Source organism: Schistocerca gregaria, chromosome X (assembly GCF_023897955.1).
Source record: "Schistocerca gregaria isolate iqSchGreg1 chromosome X, iqSchGreg1.2, whole genome shotgun sequence".
NCBI lineage: Eukaryota > Metazoa > Arthropoda > Insecta > Orthoptera > Acrididae > Schistocerca > Schistocerca gregaria.
The window spans coordinates 18,770,909-18,795,787 of NC_064931.1; the positions used below are offsets into that span (position 1 = coordinate 18,770,909).

Consider the following 24,879-nt stretch of genomic DNA (forward strand, 5'->3'; position numbering starts at 1 on the left):
CTGGAACCGATAACTGTGTGCTTAGGTCCCATGTGGAGTCGGTTTTTTGTCATTTTTAAACTCTCTGGTTGCTCACATACTTTAGGCCAGTCACTAGGGGAGAGCGCTCGAGATGGAAGAATATAAGCAGTATCTTGTACAAATGATGGACACTGTGAAAGAGTATCAAATCGTGTGAGAAGTACCATAGGCTTCGCTGTGCCTGGCCTTCCATGTACTACTGGTAAATTAGGCAACAACAGTCAGTGGCAGCGTGATTTCCATTGCAACACAAACATCTGAGCACCCCGCTATGGGAGCAATGTAAAGTATCTCGGGCTCCCATACATTTAGCACAACATACGCTACTATAACATTGTGTAGTTAAATGGAAATACTGAAGGCAATTGTGGCCTTGCAAAACTGACTGGGCATACGTTGCAAATAACGCCCTACCCCTTTGTGAGAGAAGTAGGGATATATATCACCAAACCTTTCTGCCGAAAGACATCAAGCAACCATAACTTAATGATGACTGCCCAGATTTGATTTTAATTTAATACCTGTTTCTGGCAATAGCGGAGATATTAAGAATTTTACGTCTCAAACTGTTACTTCTTTTAAACAACATGCTTCCCAGGGCCAGGATGTGAGTTTCCCAGCGAAAAAAGAGTAGTAGTGTAGTACTGAGCCATCGCCCTGTATTAGGGACTAGGAAGGATACTATGCGGGCGATGATTCGGCTTGCTGACAACGTCTCTGTACAACAACATCTCTGGAGTTCTCAAAAGTAATCTGTGTTGTGTTTATTGTCAGATGTTGGCAACACGTTTGTTTAGAAGCAGTAAGTGATCACTTGTCAACTGTTGGAACATTGTGTTTTGGTATTAGGGACGGTCGTCATGATGGTAAGCTATCGTTATTGTTTATTGCTGTTTTATTACAGACATTATTGTATTTTTCACAAATAACCGAACATTTTTATTATGTAAAGTTTCTGTTTAGCTGTTGTGAAACATGGAATTGTGACGACAGTTTATTGAGCCGTTGTTTCCTTTGAGGAACTTTACAAAGACTGCAATCCTTATAAAACTGACAAATACTCTGCTCTGTTTTACTTATTATAATACTGGCTCTAACTAAATGAGCAGTGGATGTAGCTACTCATTTCAAAATTTAAGGTGACTTAATGCATTTTGCATTTCCCTGTTTCACTTTAATTGTATTTCGTAAGCCCTTTCCACTATAAGATGCTTCTACATTTATTATACTATTGCAGCAGTTTAACTCAGAATTAGCAGTTAGTTTTAATGTTACTTTGGGTCTCTAGTAGATGCTGGAGAAAATGTATTTATTTCATCCACTGCTAAAGGCTATATTTGTGATAGTATTTAAATGCCGCCTTGATCATTATTTTGTGTAGTATTTGCATATTTCTTATTCACCATTTTGACCGAGTTCAGTGTAAAAATTTGAAATTTGTTTTTAGTGTCAAGTCGTAGTTGTTAACAGTGGTTAACGTTTTTGTGAGTAGCTCCTGTCATTGTGTGTATACAGTTGAGCATATATGTTCTGTATATTGACATTTCTCTGCTATGATAGTGCAGTGTTGGTGTATCTAAGAGATCCATTTTATTGGCCGTTGTGTAGGTACTTGCAGACTTCAACATTCTGTAAACTGACCGTCTAGCTGTGTTTTTGGCCAGTTGCAGATGTCTTCCCACGCAATGTCACCTAGATGATTCTGTCTATGGTCAGCTTCCTCGTTGTTCAGTGGTTTTTGTCAGCTCCACAATTTCAAATTGTTTGTATTCGTCGCACGAAACTGTAGACAAAAACAAAAATCTGTGTTTGCTTTGTGAGTGTATTCACAGTATACAGTGTAAAGTTACACAAGATCCTGAAGTTGCCTGAACAGATAGGGCATGGTCCAGATGATACCGCACTACCTGTTACCATAAAGCCAGAGAAGGTTGTGTGTGTCTACTGCATATTTGGGAATATAGTAACCTAGTGAAATGGATATCCTCTTATAGTGACTGTAGCAACTTATAGTGTGCCAACATCCATGACATAATATATTTCTGTTGATGAACAGAGATTTCGATCCAAAGATTTCTCATTTCAACCATTGAAACAGAAGAAACTGGCCTCAATCTATCACCCTTAGAGCAGTGACTTCTAAAACATGGTTTTTTACTTCAGTGAGAAGATTCACATGTCGCTTATGGCATGCATATTTTGGTACACAGTGTATATACCATATGGCATACAGGTTCTATCTTATTTACTTTCTTGTTTTCATTTCTGATGCCATTAAATGCTATGTTTTTGACCATACTTCAAAGTTGATCTATGTAGCTGCTGTACCATTAAACAATTACCTATCATACTAACAGTGACATTATTTTAATTTTAAATGTTGGGTTAAAATTGCATAAATATTTCTTTATTTAAAACAATCAGTTTCAGCAGACCTTGCTATCATCTTCAGATCTTAAAAAATCTTTTTGCGATGAAACATGTTCATTTCACATTGGCTCTTGTGTGAAGTAGTCATGTGGATAAAACTCAGCAGAAACCTTTTATAATGTGCTGATTTTTGTCCAGTGAACATATTTCATAACAAAAAGTTTTTAATATGTGAAGATGACAGCAAAGTCTGTAAAAACCAGTTGTCTTAAATAAATAAATATTTATGTGATCTTAGTTGTTGAATGTTTTAGCATGTTGCATTTCTTAGGAAGGCATTCAGCTGACAGTTTTCACTGCCCATATATTTCAAAATGATGGTCTGAATGTGATATCATCCTTCTGTTGAAATGTTGGTAACATTGGCAGACAAATCAGTAGCATAGCCCGAGATCAGGTGTAATGTAACCTGACAAGTTGACTGCAGGTTGGAAGCCAGTGAGTATGAATAAGGAATAAAGATTTTGATAAATTGATGTGTTCCAGATGCTGAGGGCTATATTCACTCCATATGTATCACATTTTTCGTTACAAGAAAATACGCAGAAAATCTGTATATTAGACAGATCTCTGGAAAGTATTACAGTTATGACCAGAAACAACATAAAAACGAACTTACCCCTCACAGTCACTCATCAAGATGAGGTTGTAGAATAGAAGAGATCCTCTTCCCCCTCCCTTAAAAGAATTCACCAGTGACCCTCTATAGTTTTACAAACCACCATTGTTTATCTTTAATCTGTACACTATGATTTACCATTAAATGATGAAAAGCCCTGGAACCCAAATTCCTATATGAAGAAAAATAACCCGAAACTATAGGGGACTCCCTGCTACACACTACTCTGTTGACGTGAACAAAACCTCTTTAGTGCCACTTCTACCAGAGAAACGAAATCATAAAACCCTTCCCCACACACACATTCCCACAGGTCAATCATGCCTTCCATGCCTTGCCTTCCCAATTGCTACTCACCAATTCGTACAAGTACCACCTCCACCCCCCCTTTCCAGAAGACACCATGTACTAACTCCATGCACATCTCATGGCAAAAAGAACATGTGAAAAATACATCCATCATTTACAAATGCCTCACATGCACAAAACCATTTGACACAGGATGATACCAATGATACAATAGCAAAGCAACATCTTGAATGGCCAACCTAGATTACTCATACCAGGTACCCCTCCTAATGGACCTCCAAATGTTGTGACAATGGCACCACCATGTGTACTGATTCCTGGTTCGAGAAACAAAAAATTTCGTCAGCTTCATCAGTTCACCTCACTGAAGACACCTCGCACACTTTGTGATTAGGCCATGTAGCTGTAGAAATTTTGTAGTTGCTGCCGTATCCACGATCATCACAGACACTAATGAACAACTGTTAAATTTAATCATTAGATCCGTACTTAGCAATAAATGACAAACACACGAAATTAAATTCAAAGAACAAACCAATTTGAGATGACAAACCAATAGTTCCACATCTGATAATAAATCGGTAGCCAGTAACTACCAAGATTAACATACCTCACTAACAGGCCAGTAATGGCAACAACAAAAACCACCACCACCACCTCTGAAAACACCAAGTACTACACAGCGAAAAGTGCAGTGACACACTGACATCACTTACAAATAAATTAGGAACACAAATATTGTATACTAGAGTGTGCCATCACTTCCTCCAACATGCTTTCTCCAAACACAATCCATTTCATTGATGCCATGATTCGGTGATGACACATAACGCAGTTATGTCACAGGTCAAATCCGACGGGTAGTATTGCAATTATCGGCTGATCCAGCTCTTACTTTAAAGGTTAGCAAGAGAGGTGCAAAAACTGCTAGTGCCATTTTGAATGTGGTCGGTCACTGATGGTTACATTTTGCAATTATTAAAAAAAACACTGTAATTATAAATGTTCAATATTGTAATGTTTTCATTTCAGAAAGCTGAAGATGGAGTTGTTGAGAATGTCAGAGTTGTTGTGCGAGTCCGACCAATGAATGAGAAAGAGAAAAGTTCTGGTTATCGACAAATTACTACTGTAGATTCTGTTAATGCAACAATTTCTGTTGTAAATCCTCAAGCGGATGAGCTAGAACCACCAAAAATTTTTACTTTTGATGTTGTATTTGATACTGATGCAACACAGGTAATTATTAATATTTTTGTTATTAATTATTGCAGAGAGTTAATGAAAGCTTTATGTTTTTGTGTAGCATTACATGTCTTGGATGTTGCTTTGATACATTTGTCAATTTATTTTTTGCAAACTGTTATAATATTGTCAGTGTAGTAATAGTTGTTTAAAGGATTTAATAATATTTTTGTGAAAATTATGTAAACCTATTGTGGTTGTCTTTCAGCTTGATGTTTACAATGAAACTGCTAGGCCAATAGTAGACAAAGTAGTGTTGGGTTATAATGGAACAATTTTTGCATATGGGCAGACTGGAACCGGAAAAACATATACAATGGAAGGAAACTCCTCTGCTCCTGAACTAAAAGGCATAATTCCAAATTCTTTTGCACATATATTTGGTTACATTGCAAAAGCAAATGGAGACAGGAAGTAAGTTCCAATGAGAGAAACTTTAAGCTTTCTACTTTTTTGTATATACTCGAGAAATGGATCCTAATTTGTGTTTCTTGTTTAAACTGTATGTTTAGAAATTATGCAAAACAAGGGAGTTCTTTACATTTGGTGTTTAATGCATTACTGACAATAAAACTATATTGAAAGTGTGGACTGTTTCGATCAGGGGTAATGAAATGTTCACATGACTACCATCTCTGCAGACCAGGCCAGAATGCCATTGCATTCCAGTCCAAGGTGCAGAAGGTGGTGATTTTTGTGTGTGTGTGTGTGTGTGTGTGTGTGTGTGTGTGTGTGGTGTGTGTGTGTGTGTGTTTCCATTTCTGCGTCCAGTGCTCAAAAGCTGGTGTGTAGGTGCCTGTCTGCAACTTCATGTGTTACTTTGACAGTAAGTAAAAATATGTCTTTTCCTTATATTGTGGATATTCCAAACTGCATTTTCTGTTGTTTAAAAACCCCTCAAATATCTGTGATTACCAATCAGTGATGTAAATTAGAAAGGTCCACCACACTTCAATCACCAGTGCAACCAAAACAAAAGTTAAAACATTTGTGGCTGGGGGGGGATGTAATGTTAGTCTATCTGGTACTTGGTAACATAATTCCAAAATATGAAATGATAAAATTTTCACCATTATGTCATCTGTAAATGTATTTTTGTGTGAACAAGTAATGATGGTATTTGTATCATATGCTGTAAGATCAGTAAATTCAATAATGCCGTATCTATCAGAATCGTGTGTTAGGACAAGTACAAGCATCCAATGTTATAAGACATTTGCAATGCTGTTTCCTTTGTGTGAGATGTGCTTTCATTTCCTGGTGTTACAGACCATGTGTATAAATTTTGTTTTTAATTGTTCTGGACATTGATGATCTGAGTTTTAAACTATTGGTCAGATCTCGCTATTACAAAATATTGTGTGTCTGTTGCAAGTTCTGATATTCTTTTTTGACAAGAGCATGAAGTACACATCAGTATGGTACTGAACTCTGACAACTATTATCAGTTCACAAATGAGTGAAGCTCTTATTATGGACCCACATAGATTCTTAATGTACTTGTGTGGTGTGTTAATGAAAATGGTGTTACAGTTGGTAGGAAATATTTGAAATACATTCTTAGTTTTGAAACAAAACAAAAAGGCTTGTTGAAGAACAGTATGATGCTGAGATTTGATTATTAGTCAGCTTGTCAAATGTTGGTTTCAATATAACCTACTGTGATTCGATTCTCAGTGGCCACAGAAATATGGCAAATAGCACAATGGAAACAATAGTATTAAAGACTTTGTAAACATTGTGGAAAGATTTGCAAATTTTAATTTCTAAATCAAATAACTTTTTTGCATGTGCAGCTTGTAGACAACGTTTGTTTCTGTTTCACTTACTGTTTATGACCTTATTAAGAACATGGTTTTTTTTTATATTTTCTTTTATGACCTTTAGCATTGATCAGCTTAACTACAGAATTATGAGCCTAACCATTTGAACAATTTTCCTGCAAGCTTAATTGAATGATAATGGCTGATATTATGATGACAAGTGCATAGATGTGTGGCAGTTAGATCTGATTGTCCTATGTATACAGTTTGAGACATAAATGAGGACATTATTTTAAAGACCTCATTGTTTGTCGGTTGAGTTACGGACTGTGTTTAATGTTTAGTTATATTAAATCTTTATGAAGTGAAAATGTAACAATGGGATGGTCTAGGTTGAAATGAAAATGTATTGGAGAAACAAGTGAAACAGTGGATAATCCACAATTTAGCTATACAATGTTCCTAGAACTCCAGTATCAAAGGTGCCATTTTCATAATTTGCATTGGTTAATAGGCAGAGTACATCTAAGAAAATGGCTGCAGTGCTGTAATCCATATTGCTCTGCATTTGTGCACAAAATTACACTGATTTTGCATTGGAGCTGCTTCTCACTTCATGGTGGTCTGTATGGAACTGCAGCTAAGCTCCAAAGTACATTACTTATTTGTAGGTTTTTCAGTGTACAATTTTCACTGTTTATTGATGTTGATATACGGAAATAAGAATTTGAGTTTATGACTTAGCGAGAGACCATATGCATGAATATTTGCCTATCTCTGATACTGTAGTGATACTTCCATGTCGTGGTGTACTACTGCCGCTGTCATCACAAAATATTGAGATATCGACATGAAATCTTTCTATATGTGAATACTCACAGAGGATAGGCAAAATAACATGAGCAATTGTACTTACTTTGGAACAGTTTATTAATAAGGGGTTGGACCCCATTTGCCCATAATACAGCTGTGATTCTTCTTGGAATACCTGCATATAATAATGTATAGTCTCCAGCGGAATGTTGTGCCACTCTTTGATCATAACTTCTTCTAACTCTTCTAGGATGAGGGAGGTGGAAATCTGCTGCGGAGTCTGCACTCCAATACTGCCCACAAGGCTCCAATACTGCCCACAAGGGTTTGATAATGTTCAAGTCTGGGCACTGTACTGGCCACAGAAGATGCTGCAGTTCAGTTACATGCTCCTCATTTCATGATTGTACTGTGTTGACTGTGTGAATGGGTGCATGATCGTCCTGAAATGTTACATCATTGTTGGGGGCAGCATTTGAATCGTGGGGTGCACCTGATCACCTAAAATGTTCACATAATAGTTGGCTGTAACACGGCCTTTGAGAGTAATGATGAGACCAGCAGAATACCATGATGTGGCTGCCCACACCATCACACTTCCATCTCCATGCTTAACCATTGGAATCAACCAATCAGGATTGTAAGCTTCTTTTTGCATTCTCCAGATGCAAACCTGGCCTGATGTTGACTCATTGCCCATATGACATGTTTCCACTGATCAGCTGTCCAGGATTTTTGCCCCTGACACCATGTTTTATGCTGCTTTGCATTGGTTGTTGTCACTAATGGTTTCGGTATAGCAGCTCGTCCATGAATATTAGCTTAATGGAGCTCTCTGCGGACAGTGTCGATAGATACAGGGTCTAGAAGATGGCTATTGAGCTCGGCAGTCACTTTAACTGCTGCAGTTTTGTGTTGTTTCGACACAATTCATGTTAGTGTAGGACGATTTCTGCCATTTAGTTTTGATTTGTGCCCACTGTTATGTTTTCACAATGATGTCTCTCATATTTTGTGTGACTGTTGAAACAGTTGCTCTTGAAACCTTGGCCTCTGTGTGCAAATAAGAAGTGTGCACTACTTGTAAACAACCTGCGCTGATGCCTAGTCCGTACTGAACACTCACGACATGTGTCTTACTTGTGTTGTTGACCGTCAAGCACAAACATCCCATTACTACCACTATTCACATTATTTTGCCTATCCTTTGTGTAAATACAAGATCAATTTGGATTAAAAATATAAAGGTGTATAAACTAACAAAGAGACCACACATCAGTTGGATTTTTGTATTTTTTATGCTTACAGTATGTGAAGTTTAGAACTCAAATATCAGTTAGCCAAAGCAGTTCCATGCAACTCCCAAAAATTCTTGAGAAAAATGACTCTGAAGTTTTCCAAGCATCTCGAGTACTCCGAAGTCACGTCGACTTTTTGATGGGTTGCATGGTTCTGTGGTGAAATGCATGCCTTTTATTTGGGCAGCATGGGTTCAATTCCTGGCCGATGCAAATTTTTAAGCAAAGGTGCATGTACTACAACTATTTCCTCGATGTGTAAATTGCTTAAAAATGGGGAAGAAATCGTTACTGCTCGAGATTGGTAATAGCTGGTTTGAGTCTAATTTCGTTCATTGTTGTTTTTCTTTTTTTTCCATGTACTTCAAATATCTACATCATTTAAATATAAATTCATCAACTATGTGCATACTTAACACATACAACATTATAATTTTTATGAAAAATTATTTCTAGTTACATGTTGCATGCAAAAATACAGTTTCATCTCAAGTATAAATTCTTAATTACTTACTTTTTATAAAACTTTGGTAATAAGGATTGTTAACATTAAACATGTACAATTTTTTCATCTTTATGTACTTTATGTATCACAATAATTCTTGTGGAATGTGCACCTTCATTTAAAAATTTGCACCAGTTGGGAATCAAACTGTGCTCACCTGTGTGGCAGACGTTCATTCTCCACAGAGCCACATGGGGTGTCGAATAAACTGATCCCGTACGTAAGTGTTAAAGACGCTTGAAAAACTCCAAACTCAATTTTCTTGAGAGCTTTTCAGAGTTGCAGGATATGCTTTGGGGAGTTAATATTTGAGTTCTGAGCTTCATGTACCATAAATATAAGTACTACAAAAAATCTGATTTCCTTGTAGTCTCCTTGTCAGTACATACAAAAACTACTGATACAAGCACATTATATATATTGCAATGTTCATACACAAACAAACATATATCTCAAACTGGGCAATCTATATTACTAAAATGCTATCCTGGAACCCATTACTGATTGCGGTGTAGCGGTAACAAAAGTTTGATTTTTAATACTCCACATATTTAATGACAAAATTTAAAATGCTGTTATACTCTGCTCAGTTAGAAGTATGCTCTTACATTAACAGATAACACAATAAGACATGTATTACAGATAGAAACAGTGTATTTGTCTCGAGGCAACGTAACTGACAGCGCAAATATACAGACTAAATTCATCCAGTATTTGAGAATGAAAGCGCTTGTTGACTTCCGACAAAGATTACATGTAATTTCAAACACTTACGAAACTTTTTCTCACTGGTACCAACCACAAAAATGATGGAAGAAAAGAAGTTTATCGTTTACAGTATTTTACTTGTTCTTGGAATAAAACTTCAGCATCAGACATGATGTTTTGATTTATTATTTCTTTACTACTAACTCTGTTCCCAACACAGTTTACAGACAGTACCCATATATACCATTTAACATACATGCAAAATTATGTCATTGTACAACATGCAGTTCAGGAGATATGAAGTCTAAACATTTAGATTCATAAAAAACCAGTTTCTACTTAAATCTTCAGCATCAGGCATAACATTTTAACTTAGTACTTCTTTACTGCAAACACTATTTGCAGACTATGTCTACGTATTGTTTCTTGAAGTTTTCCTGGGAAATCAAATACTCCCTCTTTTTCAGGAGTGCATGTAGGGTACTATTAACTAGAGTATCATTATACTGACTGACAGCCTTTCAACCATTTTCAGTGTGAGTCATTTGTGTTAAAAGTCCTGCAAGAGACTCATCTCAGAAATGACTGAAAGATTATAAGCCGAAAAAAATGGATACACCAGTTAAGGATATCCCAGATGCACTCCCAAAAGGTGATGGACTGTAACATTATATCACTGAATGTACCAGAAAAATTATGTCATTGTACAACACATAGCACAGGAGATACGACATCATAAACAGTTAGTTGTGTGAAAACTAGTTTTGCAGAAATGGGGTGCTAATTACCCAGTTTATATTCATCTGATTTTTCATAATGATAACACTTAACAATGCCCAACAAACTTTAAGCACAATTTCAAACATTCTGTAAACTTTTTTTTCACTTACATGCTTAAACGCAAATATTTAACACTTTTGTAAAGTAATCGGATATTTGAAGCAGTTTTATGCATAGCAGCTAGATTCTTCAAAGACAGGAGGGTGAATACTATTGTATTATGTAAACACTAATATATTACGGTATTATTAAAATAACCACTTTTAGAATCTAACGTGAACATAAGACTTCCTTTTTGTTTGTTTTATCACCTGATAGTTATAGACCGTAGGCATTGTTCGAGGTGCTTGCCTCCAAAGTTTCATAAAAATGAAAACCTCTGCATTAAGAATATGTAATAAAGTCAGAATATGAGTTCCAGCTTCATCAAATTTTTGACATGATTAAGTTTTGGAGACCACTGTAATAAATAAATTAAAGAAAGGACATTCCTCGATTAGATAACCTATAACAGGCATAATAAATAATATAATGTGCAGAAAGTTGGTGTGTGTGGAGTTTTCTTTGGGATGAACATGCAAATGCACTACTGGGGAAAAAAATACTAAGTACGCGTATTTGGTGTCACATGTTTGCTTGCAGTAAGCATTAAACTTTATAGTTGTTTCATTGTTATGTACATTAATGATTACTTTTTTTACAGAAATAGAAAACATGGTAAAGTTTATTAAAAAAAGATTACTACTTAGCTGTCGCATTTTATTTTCTGTTTACATTTAAAATTTATGATCTGAATAAGAACATGAATTGTAAACATACCTGGAACAGTGTTTCAAAGAAGATGCATGCTCCTGTGACAAACAATAACATAATCTCATTCAGATTCATTATTACAGTATAAAATTTCATAGCAATTGATGACTTCATCTTTTAACATAACCCTCCCTCCTTCCCTATCAACGTCCCTATCATCTGTGTGGACATGTAGGCTTAGTGATAAAGAAGTATTTTTGGCATAGGAACTTGGTTAAGGGAAACTGTTCTCTAACCAGTCAAGCCTGTTTTAATTTTTATTGTTGGAGGCCTAAATGTGACAAGTTTTACAACAACTGTTACTTCTGCAGGATTTAGGTTCTGCTTTGGGTTTTATTCTGCAAGTTGTAGTGATGGTCTTTCTGAGAATGTGACATACTAAACAGATAGTTCGTGTCCAGTGTGAGGGCAATGATGGGTTGACTTGGGAGGATTTTCTCTGAAGATTTCTATCATCTTGTTGGGGAGTGGTTTTTTTCGTGTCACAAATATAAAGCTGGTAGCCAGTAGGCAAAAATTAATAAATTGGACTATAGACTGAAACATATTCTTTCCCTGAAAATTAAAAGTTCAATAGTATTTTAATGTGGCGATGTGCGAGTTGTTCAAGAAAAACAGCTTCAATGTGTTAGGTCTTGGAAAAATGTGATACCACAGTGTAGGAGTGTCATGCAGAGCAAGCAGAGAGAGTTTGGAATTGCCTCTGCTATATTAATGTATCTCTGTAGAACTATCTTGATAGATGTAATTACTGACTTTATGATACAAACTATCCTTCAATAACAAATCATAAATTCCTCACCCCTAGCTGTGCTTCATCTTATTCACCTAGATCCCTTTTTTATGACGCCAACCTCATTGTGGTTGATAAAACTATCATCTTCAGCATTGAAATAGGCCTCAACTAGTCATCCTCCTTGTAGACATATGATTTACAATTGTCATGACATCCACATTGAGTGAGTTTCCACCAACTTTGTCACCTCCACCTACAAGCTTCGCTGAATCCAATTTCACAAGTCAACCTTGACCTCCAGTGAATGCTTATATGCCTTTCTGGCCACCCCTTAAATTAACCATGTCAAATCAGTTAATAACTATGCCGATGTGGGACAATGGCACAAGAAAAATAAGAATAATTCTACCTTGCAAAGGTTACAGACTAAGAAGCAAAACCAAAGTGTAGGTAAAATGAGGTTTTTGTTATCTACATCCTTTAAGGAATCCATCAAAAAAGCTGGCATCGAACTGACAACAATGCCATGTACTGCACATTGCAAACACTGTCTGTAGGTGTTACATCTACATGACTACTCTGCAATTCACATTTAAGTGCTTGGCAGAGGGCTCATCGAGCCACAATCATACTATCTCTCTACTATTCCACTCCCGAAGAGCGAGCGCGAAAAACGAACACCTAAACCTTTCAGTTCGAGCTCTGATTTCTCTTATTTTATTTTGATGCTCATTCCTACCTATGTAGGTTGGGCTTAACAAAATATTTTCGCATTCGGAAGAGAAAGTTGGTGACTGAAATTTCGTAAAAAGGTCTCGCCGCGACGAAAAACGTCTATGCTGTAATGACTTCCATCCCAACTCGTGTATCATATCTGCCACACTCTCTCCCATATAACGTGATAATACAAAACGAGCTGCCCTTTTTTTTGCACCCTTTCGATGTCCTCCGTCAATCCCACCTGGTAAGGATCCCACACCGCGCAGCAATATTCTAACAGAGGACGAACGAGTGTAGTGTAAGCTGTCTCTTTAGTGGACTTGTTGCATCTTCTAAGTGTCCTGCCAATGAAACGCAACCTTTGGCTCGCCTTCCCGACAATATTATCTATGTGGTCCTTCCAACTGAAGTTGTTCGTAATTTTAACACCCAGGTACTTCGTTGAATTGACAGCCTTGAGAATTGTACTATTTATCAAGTAATCGAATTCCAACGGATTTCTTTTACAACTCATGTGGATCACCTCACACTTTTCCTTATTTAGCGTCAACTGCCACCTGCCACACCATACAGCAATCTTTTCTAAATCGCTTTGCAACTGATACTGGTCTTCGGATGACCTTACTAGACGGTAAATTACAGCATCATCTGCGAACAGTCTAAGAGAACTGCTCAGATTGTCACCCAGGTCATGTATATAGATCAGGAACAGTAGAGGTCCCAGGACGCTTCCCTGGGGAACACCTGATATCACTTCAGTTTTACTCGATGAGTTGCCGTCTATTACTACGAACTGCGACCTTCCTGACAGGAAATCACGAATCCAGTCGCACAACTGAGACGATACCCCATACCTCCGCAGCTTGATTAGAAGTCGCTTATGAGGAACGGTGTCAAAAGCTTTCCGGAAATCTAGAAATACGGAATCAACTTGAGATCCCCTGTCGATAGCGGCCATTACTTTGTGCAAATAAAGAGCTAGCTGCGTTGCACAAGAGCGATGTTTTCTGAAGCCATGCTGATTACGTGTCAATAGATCGTTCCCTTCGAGGTGATTCATAATGTTTGAATACAGTATATGCTCCAAAACCCTACTGCAAACCAACGTCAATGATATAGGTCTGTAGTTAAATGGATTACTCTTACTACCCTTCTTGAACACTGGTGCGACCTGCGCAATTTTCCAATCTGTAGGTACAGATCTATCGGTGAGCGAGCGGTTGTATACGAGTGCTAAGTAGGGAGCTATAGTATCAGCGTAATCTGAAAGGAACCTAATCGGTATACAATCTGGACCTGAAGACTTGCCCGTATCAAGCGATTTGAGTTGCTTCGCAACCCCTAAGGTATCTACGTCTAAGAAACTCATGCTAGCAGATGTTCGTGTTTCAAATTCTGGAATATTCCATTCGTCTTCCCTGGTGAAGGAATTTCGGAAAACTGCGTTCAATAACTCCGCTTTAGCGGCACAGTCGTCGATAACAGTACCATCGGCACTGCGCAGCGAAGGTATTGACTGCGTCTTGCCGCTTGTGTACTTTACATACGACCAGAATTTCTTCTGATTTTCTACCAAATTTTGAGACAATGTTTCGTTGTGGAACCTATTAAAGGCATCTCGCATCGAAGTACGTGCCAAATTTCGCGCGTCTGTAAATTTTAGCCCGTCTTCGGGATTTCGCGTTCTTCTGAACTTCGCATGCTTTTTCCATTGCCTCTGCAACAGCGTTCGGGCCTTTTTTGTGTACCACGGGGGACCCGTTCCATCTCTTACCAATTTATGAGGTATGAATATCTCAATTGCTGTTGCTACTATATCTTTGAATTTGAGCCACATTTCGTCTACATTCGCATAGTCAGTTCGGAAGGAATGGAAATTGTCTTTTAGGAAGGCTTCTAGTGACACTTTATCCGCTTTTTTAAATAACATTATTTTGCGTTTGTTTCTGATGGATTTGGAAGAAATGGTATTGAGCCTAGCTACAATGACCTTGTGATCACTAATCCCTGTATCAGTCATGATGCTCTCTATCAGCTCTGGATTGTTTGTGGCTAAGAGGTCAAGTGTGTTTTCGCAACCATTTACAATTCGCGTGTGTTCGTGGACTAACTGCTCGAAATAATTTTCGGAGAAAGCATTTAGGACAATCTCGGAAGGCGTTTTCTGTCTACCACCGGTTTTGAACATGTATTTTTGCCAACATACCGAGGGTAGGTTGAAGTCCCCACCAACTATAACCGTATGAGTGGGGTATTTATTTGTTACGAGGCTCAAACTTTCTCTGAACTGTTCCGCAACTGTATCGTCGGAGTCTGGGGGTCGGTAGAAGGAGCCAATTATTAACTTAATTCGGCTGTTAAGTATAACCTCCACCCATACCAATTCGCACGGAGTATCTACTTCGACTTCACTACAAGATAAACCACTACTGACAGACACAAACACTCCACCACCAATTCTGCCTAATCTATCTTTCCTGAACACCGTCTGAGACTTCGTAAAAATTTCTGCAGAACTTATTTCAGGCTTTAGCCAGCTTTCTGTACCTATAACGATATCAGCTTCTGTGCTTTCTATTAGCACTTGAAGCTCAGGGACTTTTCCAGCGCAACTACAACAATTTACAACTATAATTCCGACTGTTCCTTGATCCAAGCACGTCCTGTAATTGCCAAGCACCCTTTGACATTGCAGCCCATCCCGCACTTTCCCGAGGCCTTCTAACCTAAAAAACCGCCCAGTCCACGCCACACAGCCTCCGCTACCCGTGTAGCCGCCAGCTGAGTGTAGTGAACTCCTGACCTATTCAGCGGAACCCGAAACCCCACCACCCTATGGCGCAAGTCAAGGAATCTGCAGCCAATACGGTCGCAAAACCGTCTGAGCCTCTGATTCAGACCCTCCACCCGGCTCTGCACCAAAGGTCCGCAGTCGGTTCTGTCAACGATGCTGCAGATGGTGAGCTCTGGCCTTCATCTCGTAAGCAAGACCGGCAGCCTTCACCAAATCAGATAGCCGCTGGAATCCAGAGAGAATTTCCTCAGATCCAAAGCGACACATGTCATTAGTGCCGACATGTGCCACCACCTGCAGCTGGCTGCACCCTGCGCTCTTCATGGCATCCGGAAGGACCCTTTCCACATCAGGAATGACTCCTCCCGGAATGTACACGGAGTGCACACTGGATTTCTTCCCCTCCTTAGCCGCCGTATCCCTAAGGGGCCCCATTACGCGCCTAACATTGGAGCTCCCAACTACCAGTAAGCCCACCCTCTGCGATTGCCCGGACCTTGAAGGCTGAGAATGATCCTCTGAAACAGGGCAGGCAGCTGCATCTGGCTCAGCCAGAGACAGTGCCTGAAACCGGTTAGAGCAAAGGATAAACTGTCACAAGAGTCCACCAGTGGTACTACATAAATTATAACAAACATATAATCACAATTTGACTCCTGTGGCAGCTTATCACAGTCAGAGGGTTCAAACAAATTCCAAGACAGTTACTGTAAAAAAATCAGGAGACAATTCATTCCTCATTATTGCCAAATCCAGTTTATGCCTCGTCTCTGATGACCTTGTCGTCAATGAGATTTTAAACTCTATCTTTCCAAGTGTTATCTTATTTTTCCCCTGAGATATGATATAACAGAGTTCTTACTTAAGGATCTGAAAACTGTATGATATTAGTAGTCTCATATTTGTATACATGGAACCTGTACTTACAATGAAATGGAGTTGCAGTATTTGAAGAGGAAACTGTGATACATCCATTTTCTCTCAACATTAACAGAGTTTAAGAATTGGCTGTCTGAGGAGACTTTTTTAGTATGACCCACAATCATAGCTCTGAAATCAATGTTTTGAAGGGCAAAATACTGAAAAGTTTTGAGCTTATTTATTTTGTAACTATATGATTTATCCGAGGTAATATTTGAAGTTACGACACAATTTGTCACCATTTCATGTACGAAAAAGTATATTATACACTAATTTACATGATGAATAACTACAGAAATTGCTTCAGAATTTGCAAGCATGATATCAGAATACAACTGACAGGAATTCAGCCGGACACTAACAAACTCATTAATGAGCCATAGCATCAAGGTCCAGACATTTTTTAAATTGTTTTGAAATTAAACTGGTCCTTTTGTAACTCTATTCATTGTTAGTACATAAACAAACAAGTAAGTAAATGGTAATTGAGATCTTCATTTTAAATTTTTGTCAACTTAAGACTGATTGGTAAGTTGGCCTTGCTGTGCCATCTTAGCCCTGTATAGTTACTCTTCCATAGATGTACTTAATAATGAATAGGTTAACAGTTTGTTGTATTGATCACTGGCAGCAAAGAGACATGAGCTCCTTGAGGATGTCCACATCAGTACTGGTATTAATGATCATGACACAGTTGTGGTAACAATCGGTATCGGTACCAAAGTATAAAAGGCAACTAAAATAAAATCTCTCTCTCTCTCTCTCTCTCTCTCTCTCTCTCTCTCTCTCTCTCTCTCTCTCTCTTTTTCTCTTTCTTTCTCTCTCTGAACTAGATAAAAAAAAATCTATAGTGTTGTATCTGATAGGGGAACTTGAAACTTTCAGAGCAGGGTAGGAGCATGTAGAGAAAGTATGGCTCAAAGAATAATTGACCATGCCTTGGATAATATGTACTCAGTAGAACAGTTCATAATGGGAGGGACCCTCACTGGTATACAGTCAGGTTTCAGTGACTACTGTAGCAGAATATCGTCAAATGATCTTTCACAAAACCCAAAGAAATTGTGGTTGTATGTAAAGGCTGCTGGTCGCCCCTAAGTTAGTGTCCAGTCCCTAGCGAATGAGACAGGAACTAAAATTGAAGATAGCAAAGCCAAAGCTGAAATCCTTAACTATGTTTTCAAATGTTCCTTTACAATGGAAGACCCAGGGGAATTGCCCCAATTTAATCTTTGTACCACTGGAAAGATAACTGAAATCTGTATAATTGTCATTGGTGTTGAGAAGCAACTGAAATCATTAAAATTGTACAAAACTCCAGGGCACGGTGGAATACCTATCATATTCTAAATTGAATTTGCAGTTCAGTTAGCACCTCTTCTAACTATAATGCATCATTGATTGCTTGAACAAAAAACTGTGCCTAGTAGGCAGAAGAAAGCACAGGTCACACCTGTCTACAAAAAATTAGTAAGAATGGGCCACAAAACTACTACATTTGACATCGATTTGTTGTAGAATCTTGAAACATATTCTGCACTCAAACACATGAAGTATTGTGAACAGAATGACCTCTCAATCTCGAGCAGCATGGATTCCAAAAACATCGATCATGTGAAACCCAACTTGTACCTTCCTCACATGACATACTGAAAGCTTTGGATCAATTTAGTCAGGTATTTCTTGATTTCTGAAAAGCATTTCACTCATACTACACCTACGCTTATTGTCAAAAGTTCAATCATACGGGGCATCAAGTGAAATTTGTGACTGGATTAAGGACTTTTCACTAGAAAGGGTGCAGCATGTTATTTTGGATGAAGAGTCATTGTTAGATGTAGAAGTAACTTTGTGTCTGCCCCAGGGAGGTGTGTTGGGACGCTTGCTGTTCATGTTGTATATTAATGACCTGGCAGACAATATTAATAGTAACCTGAGACTTTCTGCCAATGATGCAGCTATCTATAATGAAATACTTTCTGAAAGAAGCTGCATAAATATTCAGTAGATCTTGATAAGATTTCAAAGTTGTACAAAGATTGGAAACTTACTTTAAATGTTTAGAAATGTAAAGTTGTGCACTTCACAAAACAAAAAAACATAGTATCCTGTGACTATAATGTCAATGAGTCACAGTTGGAATCGGCCTACTCGTACCTGGGTGCTGGGTGTACACTTTGTAGGGATAAGAAATAAAATGATTACATAGGCTCTGCTGTGGGTAAACAGGTGGTATATTTCATTTTATTGCTAGAATACTGGGGAAGAGCAATCAGACTACAAAGAAGATTGCTTACGAAACACTCATGTGACCCATTCTAGAATATTTCTCAGTTGTGTGGGATCTGTACCAAACAGGACTAACAGGATATCGAACATGTACAGAGAAGGGCAGCACAAATAGTCACATGTTTGACCTGTGGGAGAGGGTTAAGGTGGTGCTGAAAGAACTGAACTGGCACACTCTTGAAGATAGATGTAAACTATCCCAAGATAGCCTACAAACAACGTTTCAAGCAGCTGCCTTAAATGATGACTCTAGCAATACACTACAACCCCCAATGTATCACTCACATAGGGATTATGAGGACAAGATTAGAATAATTACAGCATGCACAGAGGCATTCAAACATTCTCCCCATGCTCCATTCTTGAATGGAACACTAAGAATCCCTGATAACGGGTACAATAGGACAGACCCTGTGCCATACATTTCACAGTGATTTGCAGAGTATTAATATAGATGTAAATTCAGACCTGATGACTTCTAAAGATTTACATTTCAGTGGGTCTGCCATTAACAAAACGGTAAGAAATACTTTAGTAAAACATACTTGGATTGTTTTTTCAATGAAATATTATATTTCATTCACTGTTTGCATTTTCTGCTCCTTTATAAGTCTTTCTGTAGTTGTTTCATGCCAAGTCAACTGCAACAATCACTATCTGGACTGTGAGGTGTAGTCTTGTGTTAAATCCTCTTGTGGTTACATCATATGTCACATATCAGTGTATCACTCCTAATCAGAATAGTAGAAGTATCTTATATCATTTTGTATTCATGCTTTATATTTTCTTTGAAAAGATGTACTCAGTATGAAATCTGCTCTGTTAGTCATTCTTTGGGAAGGCAAGAAACAAGATCATATTTTTGTGAATAAGCTCCCATGCATAGTCTGGAAATGTGTCTTCTGTTCTTACTGCCAGATTTTTGTTGTTTTTCTGGTGTCTTGTTTTAGCAAAATAATGACAGATATGCAATGGATCTACACTCCTGGAAGTTGAAATAAGAACACCGTGAATTCATTGTCCCAGGAAGGGGAAACTTTATTGACACATTCCTGGGGTCAGATACATCACATGATCACACTGACAGAACCACAGGTACATAGACACAGGCAACAGAGCATGCACAATGTCGGCACTAGAGCACGTTGGGTGGCACGGGATACATGCGGACGTGCATTGTGCTGTTGGAACAGCAAGTTCCCTTGCCGGTCTAGGAATGGTAGAACGATGGGTTCGATGACGGTTTGGATGTACCGTGCCCTATTCAGTGTCCCCTCGACGATCACCAGAGGTGTACGGCCAGTGTAGGAGATCGCTCCCCACACCATGATGCCGGGTGTTGGCCCTGTGTGCCTCGGTCGTATGCAGTCCCGATTGTGGCGCTCACCTGCACGGCGCCAAACACGCATACGACCATCATTGGCACCAAGGCAGAAGCGACTATCATCGCTGAAGATGACACGTCTCCATTCGTCCCTCCATTCACGCCTGTCGCGACACCACTGGAGGCGGGCTGCACGATGTTGGGGCATGAGCGGAAGACGGCCTAACGGTGTGCGGGACCGTAGCCCAGCTTCATGGAGACGGTTGCGAATGGTCGTCGCCGATACCCCAGGAGCAACAGTGTCCTTAATTTGCTGGGAAGTGGCGGTGCGGTCCCCTACGGCACTGCGTAGGATCCTACGGTCTTGGCGTGCATCCATGCGTCGCTGCGGTGCGGTCCCAGGTCGACGGGCACGTGCACCTTCCGCCGACCACTGGCGACAACATCGATGTACTGTGGTGACCTCACGCCCCACGTGTTGAGCAATTCGGCGGTACGTTCACCCGGCCTCCCGCATGCCCACTATACGCCCTCGCTCAAAGTCCGTCAACTGCACATACGGTTCACGTCCACGCTGTCGCAGCATGCTACCAGTGTTAAAGACTGCGATGGAGCTCCGTATGCCACGGTAAACTGGCTGACACTGACGGCGGCAGTGCACAAATGCTGCCCAGCTAGCGCCATTCGACGGCCAGCAGCGCGGTTCCTGGTGTGTCCGCTGTGCCGTGCGTGTGATCATTGCTTGTACAGCCCTCTCGCAGTGTCCGGAGCAAGTATGGTGGGTCTGACACACCGGTGTCAATGTGTTCTTTTTTCCATTTCCAGGAGTGTATTTGCGCAACAGCTTTATTTAGTGTTCAACAATTTTGGATGTTGTGTTGCCAAACAGTTGTGCTCTAAGTTGCCTTCAGTTGTCACCATGCTTTCATTACCATTTCTCAGTGCATGTAACAAATATGCTACAATTCATTATTGAGTACTTACGACATTAGCTGTGATACAGTTTTTGGATTGTGTATGTGAGACAGTGTATGATTTACAGATTTGTGAGAAATGTGGTTAAATAAATTTCAAGAATATATTGTGGAACAATGAGGGTTGAATCATCAGTAGAAGTGTTATGAAAAGTTACAGAAATTTTTATTAGTCAAATTCTTCCACTTAGTCCTAAGACAAAAAACTTGTGTATGTGGAAATGCAGTATCCAACAGTAGTAGTCAGATTGAAAAATCGGGAAATGTAACTGGAAGATATTCCCAATATTAGTGAACAAGCCTTTGATGTGTTATGTACAAATTGAGCTTCATATACAAAATGTTATGAAACGTGGAGTATACTGAAAAAAAGGATTAGTTCTTATGGAAAAATAAGCTACTTGTGAAATATTGGACTGTTTACCAAACCACTTTGCTTCAGTGCTTGCCAAAAAGTTTGGTTCATAAACTTTTTTTAAAAAGAAAAAAAGAAAAGAAAAGAAAAAAAATGTCCTGAGGTATCAAGGAATGGACACAGTTCTCACAGATTAGAGTGCAAGAATGAAATGGAGAGAAGAATAGATCTCAAATAATTTTTGATTCTGGAAAGAGGGTTATAATACACCATATCAGATATGGATACTGGTTTGTGCAAAATGTTACTTTTATTAAGCAAAAAGGTGCTTGAAATTGTGATTCATTAAAGAATGAGACACTACAAAGTGTTTCAAGAACATTATTGATAAATTATTCAACACATCTGGTTTTGTAATAGATCAAGCTCCACATTGCTCAACTATAACTCCATTATCATGAAATCCATCTATGGAATTCAGGGAGGGCTCTATAATTAGATAGTTGCAAACCAATAACTTTGAGATTCCGTCAAATGCCATGTCTTGCAACAAATTTTCGAAGCTAGATCTATTGAAACAAGCGTAACCACAAACTTGTAATGTAGATTCAGCCCTATTCAGTTTCTCAGGGCAGTTAAAAATGCCAAAATGGTAAAGGAAGACATCATTTTTAAGTTAACTGACACACTGCAGCTGTTGGGCTGCCCTGTCAGAGATGTTTCCCAAGTATCTGGAAGAATTCTGTGACGCATGTGCATAAACTCAAAAAAGAAAGTGAAAACAAGCTTGTTGTTCTGACATGAGTCAGTGCTGACAGGCAGACAACTAACATAGTATCAGTGTTTCAGATAGTTGTGAAAGGTGTAGGTGCTTAACTTGTAATTCTCCTCTGCAAAATTAATTAAAATTAATCACTAAATGTGGCAGCATCAAGTTTAAATTACTGTTACACGTATTCACATTTCAATTTTCATACTGGTCAGTTGATTTCTCATCTTAATATTATTGTAGTACATAGTTCCTCCCCGAACATGATGCATGTGTTTCAGCCTCCATGTATTACTGCTTTCCTTGTATGAAAAGAAAACAAGAACTGTGTTGCAGAGTGGCTTTATGAAGTCTGCTTGTTTTAAGTAACAATAAATTTCTTCAGTATGTGGCAACTTCATATCTCAGGTAATTGGCATACCACTCGACAAAGAAGTTGAAAGTTTGTAGGTACCTGTCTTTTGCAATCCAACTGGAAGTGTTATTGGTTCACATGAAATAAATCTTTTTTTCTTCTTCTTCTTCCTCCTCCTCCTCCTCCTCCTCCTCCTCCTTTTTTTTTTTTTTTTTTTTTAGTGCGGACTGATTCCTCTGTTACTTCATGGTAGCACAACCTCACAAATGTAATGAAATGAACAAAATTGTGGGTTTTTAAAAAGTATTTAAAGTGTTTCAAAATTGAATTGGTGCAGCTCTTTGTTTGAACTATTTCTTGTTGACGGGCAGAAATCTCACAAACGAGTAGCTACATATTCGTGTCAGGATTTTAAATCCCAGCTTGTTAACAAGCTTTGTAAATTAACACTGTGTGTGGGACTGATGGATTGCTCTAGACTGACAGTATATTTTGTGCCTCATAAGAGCTTCAACAAAATATTATTTGAAATTAATTAAACACAATAAAATGAAGTGAATGAATCAATGGGGATGAAATCAATGGTACTACTATTGCATGAAATGATACATGAAAGCAGGAACCTGGATTTGAGTCCCAGCTCTGCACAAATATACAGCTGTCACCACATATTCATTATGCTACATATTGAGCAAGTTTCAATGGTTTTCACAGCTGTTATTCATGTTGTTGTTGTTGTTGTGGTCTTCAGTCGTGAGACTGGTTTGATGCAGCTCTCCATGCTACTCTATCCTGTGCAAGCTTCTTCCTCTCCCAGTACCTACTGCAGCCTACATCCTTCTGAATCTGCTTAGTGTATTCATCTCTTGGTCTCCCTCTATGATTTTTACCCTCCACGCTGCCCTCCAATACTAAATTGGTGATCCCTCGATGTCTCAGAACATGTCCTACCAACCGATCCCGTCTTCTGGTCAGGTTGTGCCACAAGCTCCTCTTCTCCCCAATTCTATTCAATACCTCCTGATTATTTATGTGATCAACCCATCTAATCTTCAGCATTCTTCTGTAGCACCACATTTCGAAAGCTTCTATTCTCTTCTTGTCTAAGCTATTTATCATCCACCTTTCACTTCCATACATGGCTACACTCCATACAAATACTTTCACAAACGACTTCCTGACATTTAAATCTATACTTGATGTTAACAAATTTTTCTTCTACAGAAATGCTTTCCTTGCCATTGCCAGTCCACATTTTATATCCTCTTTACTTCGACCATCATCAGTTATTTTGCTCCCCAATTAGCAAAACTCCTTTACTACTTTCAGTGTCTCATTTCCTAATCTAATTCCCTCAGCATCACCCGACTTAATTCGACTACATTCCATTATCCTCGTTTTGCTTTTCTTGATGTTCATCTTATACCCTCCTTTCAAGACACTGTCCATTCCGTTCAACAGCCCTTCCAAGTCCTTTGCTGTCTCTGACAGAATTACAATGTCATCAGCGAGCCTCAAAGTTTTTATTTCTTCTCCATGGATTTTAATACCTAATCCAAACTTTTCTTTTGTTTCCTTTATTGCTTGCTCAATATACAGATAGAATAACGTCGGGGATAGGCTACAACCCTGTCTCACTCCCTTCCCAACCACTGCTTCCCTTTCATGTCCCTCGATTCTTATAACTACCACCTACTTTCTGTACAAATTGTAAATAGCCTTTCGCTCTCTGTATTTTACCCGTGCCACCTTTAGAATTAGAAAGAGAGTATTCCAATCAACATTGTCAAATTCTTTCTCTAAGTCTACAAATGCTAGAAACGTAGTAGGTTTGCCTTTCCTTAATCTTTTTTTCTAAGATAAGTCGTAGGGTCAGTATTGCCTCACGTGTTCCAACATTTCTACGGTATCCAAACTGATCTTCCCCGAGGTGAGCTTCTATCAGTTTTTCCATTTGTCTGTAAAGAATTCGTGTTAGTATTTTGCAGCTGTGACTTATTAAACTGATAGTTTGGTAATTTCCTCATCTGTCAACACCTGCTTTCTTTGGGATTGGGATTATTATATTCTTCTTGAAGTCTGAGGGTATTTCGCCTGTCTTATACATCTTGCTCACCAGATGGTAAAGTTTTGTCAGGACTGGCTCTCCCAAGGTTGTCAGTAGTTCTAATGGAATGTTGTCTACTCTGGGGGCCTTGTTTCGACTCAGGTCTTTTAGTGCACTGTCGAACACTTCACGCAATATCGTATCTCCCATTTCATCTTCATCTACATCCTCTTCCATTTCCACAATATTGTCCTCCAGTACATTGCCCTTGTATATGCCCTCTGTATACTC

At 38.7% G+C, this 24,879-nt stretch overlaps 1 protein-coding gene across 1 annotated transcript in view; it reads left to right on the forward strand.

The window, feature by feature from the left end:
- Positions 1–777: 777 nt before the first annotated feature.
- LOC126297554 (kinesin-like protein KIF3A) overlaps positions 778–24,879 on the forward strand; it is a 117,865-nt gene continuing 93,763 nt past the window's right edge. Inside the window, exons 1-3 of the mRNA XM_049988482.1 lie at positions 778–887; positions 4,412–4,618; positions 4,833–5,038. Of these exons, the coding sequence (XP_049844439.1) occupies positions 882–887; positions 4,412–4,618; positions 4,833–5,038 (419 nt within the window). The 5' untranslated portion in view covers positions 778–881. The remainder of the gene's footprint in view (positions 888–4,411; positions 4,619–4,832; positions 5,039–24,879) is intronic.